Source organism: Glossina fuscipes, unplaced genomic scaffold, assembly GCF_014805625.2.
Source record: "Glossina fuscipes isolate IAEA_lab_2018 unplaced genomic scaffold, Yale_Gfus_2 2, whole genome shotgun sequence".
Lineage (NCBI taxonomy): Eukaryota > Metazoa > Arthropoda > Insecta > Diptera > Glossinidae > Glossina > Glossina fuscipes.
Window position 1 is genome coordinate 25,064,887 of NW_023998416.1, and position 13,685 is coordinate 25,078,571.

The following is a 13,685-nucleotide window of genomic DNA, read 5'->3' on the forward strand; positions in this document are numbered from 1 at the left end:
AAATAAAAATAAAATAAAAACAAGACAATAATAGAATATAGATTGACCTGAAATTTTTTTATAGACCCCGCCTGCCTGCGTGCCTGCCTGCCCGCTCTGTGATACTTTAGTTGAAGTTGTCTTAATGTTGTCTTATATTCATAGCTAGCTGCAGTTGCCCCAAAAAAAAAGTAATATTCGAATAATTCCAACGAGACTGACAGTTAGTTTGAATTTTCGTTATAGCCGATCGTACCCGTTCTCTAAATATGAATAAATAGATGACTGATACTTCTTCTACTTTACATAACACAAGATTTCAGTTACACTTTTCGTCATTTATTCCTTTCTGCAAAGAGTACACATTAGCTTACCTCCATTGCAATCTAAAACGATATTGTTTGAGGCTCTAACTTGTTATTATTAATCAGATAAACGCTTTGTTAGGTACATAGTGAAAACTCAGCAGCATTTTCGCTTACTTTTTCAATCTCATTTTTTTTATTTTCCTTTCTTACAATTGTTTTTCAAGCTGATCTTCTTTCAAACACTAGGATTTCTCGATTAACAAGGAACTCTCAAGGTCCACGCTGGTCGTGGATAAGCATACCCTGTACGTAAATAATAATTGAAGGCAATTCTATGCTACGATGTAATCCAAATGGTGATATATATTTTGTACCTTCAATTTCCTAAATTTGTAAACAAACCTAAAGCCGCAAGCAATATTGTGCTAGCGAGATAAAAATATTACAAGCTTCCTCGAACGGCAAGTATTTAAATCAAGTACTTTCCGAACCTGTACTCCGAGAGAGAGAAAAATGCATTAAAAGCATCATCAAAAGCTTCTGTATGAGTAGTTCCTTAGGATTCATTTAGTCGGCCTCCGCCTAGAAACAAAAACGATATTTTCATTATCAGCTAAGATATTTCGAGTACTTTCGCCTCGGGTCTGTAGCTAATATAATAAATTTATTGAAAAGTGGAGAAGTCATTAGGTGTTATATAAGTAAATTGTTATTGGAAAACGGCAATGATTACTATAACTATTTCTCCGACAACACCATAATAATATCAATACTAAAAATCTTGTTTAGGTGAAAAGTAAAGGACAAGCGTTTTATTGAGCCTGTTTAAAAACAATTCACGTAGCCCATGAAGGTAATAAATTGCCCAACCCATACTCGTTTACACTGTCGGAAAACATCAATTATCGAATTATTGAAAATGAAGTTTGATGTAGTAATGGTGGGTCTTTAATAAAAAGTCATATCAACATATATCCTATCAAAAAAGTGTTGACATATGAATACTTAATTGCACCGTACATACATACAACATACGGGATAATTGCAATGGCTAAGCCCACGGCCCAGAGAGTGGAACAATTTCTAATTTATAGGGTCTCAAACCACACCTGAGGTGTCACAACGCGGTGGTGGATATGCCCCACTCATATATTTAGTATCGCCCCAAATTTCGGATGACCACAATTATCATGCAAGTCCACGAAGAAGAGATGAACAGTCTCAGCTATCAGGAGTAGAAGAAGGGATCTCTCTAAACTTAGTATTTGCGAAAACTTCCGCGGCATAGCCACATTTCCATTGCGATTTTCCGATATATGTCGGAAAGCCCCCAAACAAATAAAAGTAGGACGCTTGATGAAAATAAAAATGAGGCGTTTTTTCAAATTATTTATTCAATGTTTCTTTCATCTAAAGTGCTAAACATAGACGATAGTAGATGTTCTCGCCCAAGATAAAGGCATAGCGTATGTTCACTATACGTAAACTGTTCTCGTAGGTTACCTACTACGTAGCATTCATTATCAATTGCGTTAGACTTCATGTTCATTACCGTTTTTTTGTTTTTATTTATAGTAATAGAGAAATTTAGAGTCCAATTTTAAACTAAAAACTCTACAATTTTGTGAACATAATGTAGAAGAAACGATGAAATTATAAGTACTGAGGGCAATCTCAAGCAATGATTTATCATGCTGTTGGAGCGTAACGTACTAAGCAGAATAAGAAAAGCCAACTTTTTCCTTTTCAAGCCAACTTTCTTCTTTTAGCAACGTTTGGAATTCGTAAAAGTTTTGTTCAAAAACAGGCGACGAAAATATACCTCTAACGGGACTTGACGATTTACACCGTACTATGCGGCGCTTTATGCATTCCGACCGGCCCATAGGGGAGTAATACGATGAGAATCAGAGAGAAATCAAGAAAGAGATAGAGAAACGGAGTGGGTGTGTGTGCCTAATTGGTAGGCGTTGCCAACTGTACCGTCTAAACCCCACTACAGAAGCAAACAAAGTGAACTCTACCGCGAACACTACGTTGCTACACTAATTTCGCATGCGCATACTGCTTCGAAGCGTTTGCAATTGATTGATTGCTTTTACTAAGAGCTGTAGGAAATTGAAAACGCAACTTTAAACTGAAAGAGCTCTACAATGTGGCGACCACAATTTAAGAGGGGTAGCAAAATTATCAGATTATGGGAAGTAGAACCTGATCGCGAACGTCGAATTACCTCGTCGAATGCTTTTTGGACTTGAAGGGCAAGAAGAAGAACTTGCAAGCAACATTTTTAATTCGTCATCATTATTTTCAGACACGAGCGAACAATACACTCGCATATACATCTAATTGGACTCGACTATTCACACCATACTTTGTGGCATTGCATGCATACTTGCATGCACGTTGAAAACTTTTGGGAAATCTAAAATAACTCCTTTGGGAGAGTATGAAAATATAAAACATTCAGATGTCACACAAGAGTACTTTGTAATCTAAAATGCAGCGCATGCAGCGATAAACAAGGATAGCGAGATGTAGGGAATTTTAATTAGTTTTTATTTTTAAACTGTTAAACTAGACAAATTCCTAAGATTATCTTTGATATAAAAAACATGTTATCCTACTTAAATATCTGTAACAGAAATTCATCAACATTCACACACACACACACACACACACACACACAAAAGACAAAGCAATGAAAATCTCTGCCTATTGCAGCGGCGTCAGTTGCTGCTGTTATTGCTGCTGCCCCTTTCAAATCTTGGCGTATTTGCAAGAAATTGACAAGAATTTAATTGCACAACTTCGTGTTGTAAATAGTACAAGTATATGTTTCAGATTTTTTTTTTTTTTTTTGGTTTATCTTCCCTGAAAGCTCTCTTTACTCCATCATCATGTCCACGTCCTTGTACTTGCTATGTTGTGTGTAAGTATACTTATGGTGGCTTTATATATATATATATATATATATATGGTATATGTTGTTATACTCGATTCTCCCTGAACGCATTGACAATGCGTAACAATGTGAAATGCCAATCAGACATTACAACAACATTACTGGAAACTCTCGCTGTTAAGCGATCGATTGCCAAAACAGCTAAGTAAGTAAGTAACCAGGCAACAACCAAATGAACGAACATCCTGTATGTACGGGGCCACACGTTGATCTCTACCACGAATGGCATGTCACACTTGCTTAAATGTGTTGGACACATTGTATATTTATGTGTGTCCACATTTGTGATGCAAGTCAAAAAAGCAAAAGTGCCGCAAAAATCACAAAACAATTCCCATGGGAACGCTTAGGTAACAGAGAGCATGATGATGATAATGATAATGATGATGATAATGATGATGATAATGATGATGATGATACGGTATGCGCATATCGCATAAGTTTTCTGATAGGCAACAACCACCGCTAATGTAATGCAGTGTAAATAAAAGTGCATTTCTCAGAAGGTCACATACATTTTTCCCTCCTATTATAATAAACGAGAAAAAATATCGACTCTGAACATACATATCTTTTTTCTTTCCTTTTTTTTTTTTTTTTATGTAATTGTATGCAGAGAAAAATCGAAGAAAGTGAAATTTCTCTAAATTGGTTTCATTTTCGTTATCTATTTTAGGCTATCGGGAAAGTGCATTCGCTTTTGCTATATCGGCGGCTGGCGTAGCTCATAGTGTAGCACGCGCTTGCAGCCAAGGACGTTTGATGTCATGCGGTTGTGATCCTTCGGTAAATCGAAAGACTCTTAACAAGAATTTGCGTCAAAGTCTCGATAAAGAGAAGAAACTCTTTTTACAATATTTGGAAACGAATCAAATACTCACACCCGAGGAAGAGAAGAAATATGAACGCTCTAAAATAGCGAGTAGATGGAAATGGGGCGGCTGTTCACATAATATGGATTTCGGTGTCGAATTTTCAAAATTATTTTTAGATTGTCGCGAAAAGGCCGGCGATATACAATCAAAAATCAATCTTCATAATAATCATGCCGGCAGAATGGTATATTTTCATTTTTATTTACACTTCATATATATATATAAATATATATATATATATGTGGTTTTCTCATATACGCTTCCTTCCTTCGATTACAGTCCGTTTCAAATAATATGGAATTTCGTTGTAAATGCCATGGTATGTCTGGTAGCTGCCAATTAAAAACTTGTTGGAAATCTGCTCCCGATTTTCATGTAGTAGGTAAAGTTTTAAAACATCAATTTCGTCGAGCTCTGCTTGTAGATCAATCGAATCTAGGGAACGGTGAACCGATAGTTGTATTAAAACGTTCACGTAATAAAAAATCAAATAATGGTGCTACCAATACGGAGAGATCGAACGAAAGACATGAAAGGCCTACAAATCGAAAATCGAATACCGATAAATATGCTCAACGTCAAGCACGCAAATTGGAAACATCACTCTTCTATTATCAGAGATCACCGAATTTCTGCGAAAAAGATCCTTCAGCTGATATATTAGGTATGTAATGTAAAATGTTTTTTAATTTACTTCGTTTAAATATGTAATCAATTAGAAGAGAAGCGGACAAAATCGATTTTTTTGTAAATTTAAATTTTTTATTTATTTCAACTGTTAGGCAAGACTTGCGCAAGGTTAAATAAGTTAGATAGCGCAAAATGATGAGCGAAATAGAGAAAGTTTAAAAGCGAACCATGAGTCAAAATCGAAATCATCAGTAAAAATCTAATATCACTAGAAAACTTAAATTCAAGTTGAAGACGAAGAATAAGCGTTACTTTGTAGGCTTGACGTCCATTTTCAGAATTGCTTTGCAGACTTGGCTTAGAAAAAAATAGATAGCAGTTTTTACCTTTGCAATGAAGAAAATTCCAGCAGTCGGATTACAGCTCAGCAATTGCAGATAAATCGTAGATAGTTAGACGGACGGACGGACGGATGATTGAATAATGCAAATTGACTTGAGATCATAAGTTGTATATACATAAGCCCTTTTTGGATACTTCTTTACATTATGAAAAAAAAAAAACGAAAAACTTAGTATATCCCGAGGTTCCCAAAATTATTCCTCATGGATCACATGATGATTATGTACACAGAGATGTTACTCATTACACTAATGAGATTATATCTATATATGTATATTGCTGCTTTTCGTTCTTACTTGATTACAAAGGAGCATTTGTTAATAAAGTTTGTTTATATTTATTCTTTTATAAGCGCTTCATAAAAACAATTACTTTTACATCTATCACCAAGTGTTTGAACGCACTCTAATGCTATCATTCATTCTTTTGGTAACTTCTAGTAACCTGCCTGAAATTACCCAACAAGGCATACATATAGTATACACAAGTTAGTGTATCATAGCGAGTCGTTCCAAATTTATTCGTCGGCCTGTCTCTTAGGTTTCAAAACGAACACAATCACATCAAAAAACAAGAAAAATTCAAAACTGACAAAGCATTTAACTCAATAAACAAATTTGTAGTGAAAATGATACCGATTGCTGTTCCATTGACGATGTCAAGATTACCAAGGATAATTTTAATTTCCTCATTTACATTAAAGAAAAAAGGTTTTCCAGATTCGTTTCACTTGCTTTTCTTCAACGATGACGCTTGTTGACGCGACAAAGCAAATAAAAAAAGTCATGTACATATATATATTGAGGTCCTATCATTTTCAAAGTATTTTTTATCTATGTGATAACCGGAACCGCTTGTATCCCCAGCTTTTAGGAGGATTTGATAGGTGATCGAAACCATTACTATAGTTTTGTGCCGAAATCCCTGTCATTTAATCTCGAGAGTCATGTTGACATAAATGATTTTGGACTAAAGCAATATACCCCTAAAGGTCATCCAATGAGACGCTAGAAACGAAAGAACTAAGTCACATGTCAAACGTGGGATACAAGAAATGAATAGGCGCTTGGGTGCAAAGGTAAACCGACAATTTTATATTTCTAGAACTACAACTTAGTCATACATTATAAAAAGAGTGTTGCGGTAATGACAGACGTGCTAGCATCATTTGTACTCAGCACATAACGGTAGTAGGTTACTGGGCTACCAGTTGTATACAAATTTCCGAATATTTTCACAATGCCATTGATTGAAGAATACACTTATAGGCCCAATTGAAGTACTAAAGCGCAGACGGACAGACAAATGAACATAGCTTAATCGAAGCAATGTTTCAGTCTTGCAGTATTTAAATTTGATCAACTCGTTAATAACATAATTCTCTGGAGAAAGAAAATTTAGGTACAAAAGCAACTACCAACACATTATCAATCGCCTTTATATATGGTTTTAAATATAAATCAAGTACAATTTTATAAATTAATGTTTTAACACCATTTTAAAGTTGTTTGAATAAAAATAACAGTAACTCAAAAACACACTAAGTGGGGAAAATGCTATCTTACGTTTTTTTTTTTTTTTTTTTTTTTTTGTTATTCTTGTCGTTGGTAAAGTTGTGCACAAAGTGACCAAAAGCAAAACTTTCCACTGTAGAATAAATACTGTGGAATAACAATTGAAAATACTGCATAACAGCAACAAGGTTCATATGACTTTATGTATAGTTATGTATGAAAGGCAAATCTTCGGAATTTTGCTATAAAAACCTGCAAAACCGGAAAAACTATTGAAAAACTTTTGCCTAAAAAGCGAAAAATTTGTTCAAGTTATGTTAACGAAGTTAAGTTAATGAGAAAATTTAACAAAACTAAAACTGGACATTATCATAAACTGAGTTTTATTTGCTATTAAATCTTCATAAACCCCTTAAGGAATAGGATAAAGATCAGTTCAATATCACCTTCAAAGTTTTTTTCATGACTAGATGGGCCTGCAATCATTAATCTGGTTATTGCGAATGAAAATCTTTCACAAAAATGCATAAAAAAAAAGCCGAAAATTTTTAAGGTTCCATAGATTACCCGATTAACACTTCCCTTTTCATACGACATAGCGTTAATCGACAATTTTCTATGTAATTCGATTGATAAATTCGGAAAAGGCGAATAAAAATCATTGAATTTGCTTAGAGCAAAAAGATACCCAAACAGCCTACGTCCAAGCCAGAAAGAGGACCGATTGGAAAAAATGAGTGATATTTAGGCAAAGCAGTTAATTGCTTAACGGGCGTTAATGTCAAAAAAGCTTGAAAAGGTTTCATATTCTCAAATTTGCATTCCAGAGATTTTTTTTTTTTTTTTTTTGTAATATATGCAATCATGCAGGGGAGGTGTCCTCTATATGTGTACCACGATGATGGTTGAAACGAAATGAAGAATGAGAGCAAGAGTTAGAAAGTGACTTTAACCCAGTAAAAGTGTGCGCTCTACCGATAAGTTTCCTACACATGCAACACTGTAATGGTGAGAGAGAGATAGGAAAAGAGAGGAAGAAGTAGAGAGCGTGCCCTTAAACCAGTAGATGTGTGTCAAACCGATGACCGCTCTCTACATGTAAAACAGCAAAGGTCAAAAAAAAGTTAGAAAGTAAGACAAAGAAATGGAGAGTGGCTTTAGTGGCCTAGTGGATGTGCGCCCAACCGATAACTGCCCTATACATATAAAGCACAAGATGATGCACAAGAAAAGGTAAGAAATAAGAGGAAAAAGTAGAGTGTGCCCTCAGCCTAGTCGATAGCCGTTATATGCCGAGTATTTACCAAGTTCACTATGTGATAACCTCCACTATGTGATAACCTAAGGGAGGTTAAATGAATCGAACTTATAATATTCTCCGAGCTGTACTTTCATTTTGAAATATTGCTTGGTATTATTTGCATAAGAATTTCATATTATTTGCTGCTGAAGATAAACAAAAGATGGTCACATTAATTTCGCATACAAGATCTTATAAATGGCTTTCATTATATTAAATTGCATTTCAATATTGGCGATAATATGTAAAAAAGCAAACATTTTCTCGTTGCTCTTAGATTATATTTAAATATGTTTGGCACTATTTGAAAACTTTGTACATACGGTATTGTGGTGTGAGTGCATATCTACAGCATATTGATAGATTGCAGTTAAAAGTGTTAATTATTTAATAATAAATTATATTTGTTGTTATATTTGTTGTTATTGTTTTCGCCTTTACAAATTAAAACCGATTTGTTTATATTTTATTTATGACTACCGCATTAATTTAAAACGTTAATTTGCATGACTGCGGCAAACTTGTCTAATAAATCGTTCGATTAAGTAGCTGGATATACGTAACGAGGCGCGTGCACCTTTTAATTGCATTAATAATTATTTATTGTCATAATTGCTTTACGTGTTATCAGATTAATAATAATTAGTATTGGTTAGAAGACAAATGTACTGCTCTAAATACGTGAGAAAGAAAATCGCTTTCCCCTCTTAGCTCTTCATGCCCTTCTCAATTGAGTTTGATTAAATTAAAACGCTCTAAGTGCGAAGATCAAAACGATTTTCGCAGTCGTGTGATTGTTATCCATCGATTCGGGTGAGCAAAGGAGCTGTAACATACCGATCAAACAAGTTGCCGTAAGATAGCTCTCATAACTGACAGCAAGTCCACTCCAAATAACCTCAAAAGAGTAAAAACATAACCATATACGTGGCTAAGATACATTTAAAAGCATTATAATTTTCTCAGTAAGGTAACTGCGACAAGTTACCACAGTCTTTCATTCAATGAAAAAGCTGATGGTCTAGCCAAGGAAGCAATCACTGACGGAGAGCTTTTTCAGTATCATTATTTTCCTCCTAAAGAAGCCTCAAGGGCTATCAAAAAATCTCATCACAAGGAATGGAAGAATGAATTTCAAATTATAGCCGGAGCCAAAATCAGCTCTGTCCAAGTATGATCTCTGAGTCATGGCTTTCGGAGCAAGATTTAAACTCCTAAATCGCCTTCTCATAGGTCATACATATGACAAAGCTTATCTTGTTATAATTGTGCTCTTGCAACACATGTAGCTTAAGAGAATGTGCTGATCTTGAAATGTAGAAAATATAACAGTGTCACAAATTCAGCTTTTTCTCATCCTTTCCTTATTTAAAAACCATTTCCTTAGCGAAGGATAAAGGATGATTACTCAAAGAGCTGACTATCGCCAACTTCTCATGGAATTGTTGTAGAGGCTAAAAGAGGCCAAAAAAAAGGGAAACCAATAAAATTTTTATACTTTGTGAAAATTTATATGGTGTATGTGTTGTACTTTATGAGTAATACAAGTAGCACAACACGGGAAGTAAAGGTGTTTGCAGTTTTTGTTGGTTAAAAGTACGGGCATTATAAGCGTATCCTTTGACCGTTTTGGATCATTTTCAAGTCCTTTTCTAAATTTGTAGGCGATATCTAAATATTTGCGAAAGGAAGAATTTTTACCACAGATACTACACAGTTGAACAGACGGAGAAGCGGGCAGACGGACAGACGAACATGCTTAAATCGATTTAGAACATGATACTGATCCAGAATATATATATTTTGGGAGGTTTCTGGGTGGTCTCCTATTAGGCGTTGCAAATGCTTTAACAAACTGATTACACCGCACAAGGAAAAGATTCTAATGATTAGCCATGGTTTAGTATGGATTAGCAATGGTGAGCCAAATTTTGAAAAGCTTTCAACTGTCAGTTTACGCAAAGCTGCCTTCGCTCTGCAATAAATTCTATTGTTATTTTTCTACACCAGCAGCAATAGATTATTATTTGAGAAGTTTGGCAATCAGGTCCTAATAAATTGTCAAAGTGATCTAAAGGATAATTTAGTACATTACCCGCCAAAACAAATTCAACCAGATATTATAAGAGATAAGATTAAATGTGAGATGGGCAACCGTCGGCCCACGGGCCGTACTCGACCCGTAACTCGTGATGTAGTCGAGCCTCGGTCCTTTGCGTTTAAAATTTCAAATACTTTAATTTGCTCGTAAATAGATTGTATTTGCTTTCACGACCGGCTTTGCTGTGCAGTTATCAAATGTAAAATGTGTTTAGGTGAAACGAAAGGAATGTAAAATGACGGACACGTCACATTTTTAATAATAATAATAATAGTTGAGGAATATTCTTAGGAAATGTAGCAATTCGAGAAAAAAAGGATACCAAAGTGATCCTTTTTCTTAGACATATGTTTATGCAGACCATACATTTTAACCTTAAACAATCTCGGCAAGTTGCTTACGGAATTTTTTAAATTTCGTAAGCACTAGAGATTGTTATTTATATTATTATAAAAAAAAAGTGACTAAAAGTGTCCCTTATTCTCCTGAGAAGAACTCCCAATTACCAAAATTTTATTTATTCATTAAATGCAAAATGAAACTTATATTGTAAAGATCAGTTATATAATGAAATTTGAGAAAGTTCGCTATTGGCTAGATCTGTAACCAGCAATAGAGATGCGAGACAATCAAAAAGACTGCTTAGGAGTAAAAAGTTGACTGCGCTTTCTTCCACAATAAATCTAGATCATGTGTATATATTGTATATCTATTTTGGGTAATTTATGAAAACGTAAAATTGGTCTAAATTAAGAAATTTTTGTATTCACTGGGGATTCTCTGCTTAACTTATTGTCAACATTTTTAATCTCTTTTCTTAAACAAAATTTTTAAATTTAACGGACAAATTTGGTCTAAAAAAAAACTTACCTTAATATCTTGCAAATCATTCTTGAAATAATTTTTCAAAAAATTTTTCATCTAAAGCTTAAAAATTATGCCAGCAAATTAACGTTCGATAATTGTAATTTAATGGTCACTTACCTCCAATTTTCATTTTCCTTAACATCACAATCATATTTAGTTTTCGAATTAATTTCGTTGAACTGATTTCGGCCAGTAACAAACAACACACGATTTAATTAAAGTCTTTATCGACAATCACAAATATTAAGAAAAATAGTTTGCAATTTCTAAGAATATTTTTAATTTTACATTTTCAAGAGAAAAAATTAATTTAAATCATTTGTTAAATATCAGAAAATTGAAAACGAAAAATTTCATTTGCTTTTACACAATTATCAAAGGTAAACCACGCAACAAATAGAAAGAAACCGAAATTACAAAGTATATAAAAGGGTTGCCAAGCCTTAAAAACTTTTGCCATAAAAATGCTCACAGCCATAAGCAACTCTTTGGGAGAGCAAAGCCATAATATTTTTATAATAAGTAAAGACATAAACCAAGCACAATTTTTCATTAAAAAATTCAATGTGGAAATAATGAGCAAACAAATTTTTAAAAATACTCTCATTGAGAATATTGAACCAAGTTTCTCTCATTCTCATTTATTTCCTATTTTTTATTGGTGTGTATGCTAACAGTTTGGAAAAAAAAAATTTTTTCACAAATTTTAAAGAGTTCGTATTAAAATTTATCAAAGCAAACACGTAACAAATAAAACGTATTAAAGTCCTGACACAATAATTGCGTTAAGCGTTGCGAATGGAGCACGAACTCAATAATAAAATTGATTTTTTCTATTTAAAACATTTAAGACATTGTACGTAAACGCAAATTTTTGCAAACTTTGTGTGCATTGCTTTTGACAAGCAACACAATGACGCATTTTTATGAAAACAAGATATAATCATATATATGTTAATACTTTAGTCTTTGAAGTCATTACTTGCATTCTATTAAAAAAAAGGGAAGAGAAAATTACGTTAAATCATTTCAAATAAAATGATATTTAAAATAATGTCTTTTTTTAAAGAAATTTTTCACTTTATTAATTTTGCGCTTACGCATTACACTTTATGTAAGCAAACGCTAACTATATGATTTTTCTTTAACAACTCACGCAAGCTATGTGTTCAACTAATTTTGCGTTGGCATCCATTGTGGTTAGCACTTAACGTGCATTAATGTGATCTTTTTCAACTTTTGAACTTACAAAATATCTAAATGTTCACTATTTTTTTATGATTTTTATACCCTACACCAGTTGCAGTGCAATGAATAAATTAAATTTATACGGATGTTACAAAACTCAGCACACACACACATTGAGAATTTGGTTTCTCGTAAGATCGGTTCGTTTTCATGCGAACTCATTTTGTTATGTTTGGAATTTCTGTAATAATACAATTGTAAATATTCAAGATCTGGTACGCAAAGTATATAAATTGAACTTGCTAGTGCGCAGTTAAACACTCAGCAAATATTCAAATTTATGTTGTATGCAAATATTGAATTTGATGAGGGATTAAAGAAAACATAAGTAAAAAGCATCATTTGTAGAAAATACGATAAAAGATTTATGGATTTATTTGCTATAAGCATAAAGCCAACTTTCCTCTTGAGAAACACACTTATTGTTAGTTTGCGTAAGACTGCATAGTCTTCGATCAACTTGGGCCATTTGAGGTACCAGCTTGCGTGCGAGGACTTCATGATTCCAATGTTTCTGCCAAATTTTATAAAGATGGCTCCATTTTTGCGACCAGGAGAATATCTGCTATAGACGAACAGATTGATAGAAGGACATATGGACAGACAGACATTCTTAAATCGTTTGATCAGCATCGATTGACGTCGATCGAAAATGTAGATAACTTTTGGGGGGGTATATGCAGCTTCCTTCTGGCAAACGTTGAACACCTCATCCATCGATGATGGGTGGTATAAAACACTGAGTTGCTCAGGTTTGCTCTTATGTGATTAATTTTTTTTTTTTTTTTTGTTAATTTTAGGTACTGTGGGCCGCAAATGCAATCGTAATAGCACTTTAAGTGATGGCTGCAATTCGTTATGCTGCGGGCGGGGCTATAGTCAAGTGAAGGAACGTCGCGCTGAACGGTGTAATTGTAAATTCCAATGGTGCTGCAATGTTGAATGCGAAGAATGCCATGTCGAAGAGTGGATTAGTGTATGCAATTAATACTATGCTTATGCTTAATAAGATTTTTCTTTTCTTCTTTTTTTTTTCTTTTTTTTACAAGCACCTACCAAACGGACAGTATTACAAATTAAATGCATAATGAAAAACACAAAATCATTTATATATTTTTTAATTTACAATAAATAAAATGAAAAAAAAAAAAAACCGAACAAATTTAATTATATAATTTGTAAAAACACACACAGACAACAAGTATTTAGAATTTAGTGTAATTTTTATTAAAATCCAAAAAAAAAAAAAACAAAAGAAAAAAGAAAACACATACATACACACAACTCCTTCCATTTTGAAATTACAAATCAAAAGCTCCATATACTCTTCATACTTATGTAAATATTGCAAATTTTTAAGACTTTAAAAATAAAATAAAATAATTTAAACATTAATAAAAAAAAAGAAGAAGAAGAAGAAGAAGAAGAAGAAAATTATATATTGAATCGCGTATAAATTTAAACTTAAGAGGTTTAATAGGTGCGAATACTTACAT

At 33.4% G+C, this 13,685-nt stretch overlaps 1 protein-coding gene across 1 annotated transcript in view; it reads left to right on the forward strand.

The window, feature by feature from the left end:
- Window positions 1-13,308, forward strand: part of LOC119633075 (protein Wnt-10b) — a 50,372-nt gene extending 37,064 nt beyond the window's left edge. Inside the window, exons 6-8 of the mRNA XM_038026291.1 lie at window positions 3,929-4,311; window positions 4,407-4,791; window positions 12,990-13,308. Coding sequence (XP_037882219.1) covers window positions 3,929-4,311; window positions 4,407-4,791; window positions 12,990-13,177 — 956 coding nt within the window. The 3' untranslated portion in view covers window positions 13,178-13,308. The remainder of the gene's footprint in view (window positions 1-3,928; window positions 4,312-4,406; window positions 4,792-12,989) is intronic.
- The last annotated feature ends 377 nt before the right edge of the window (window positions 13,309-13,685 follow it).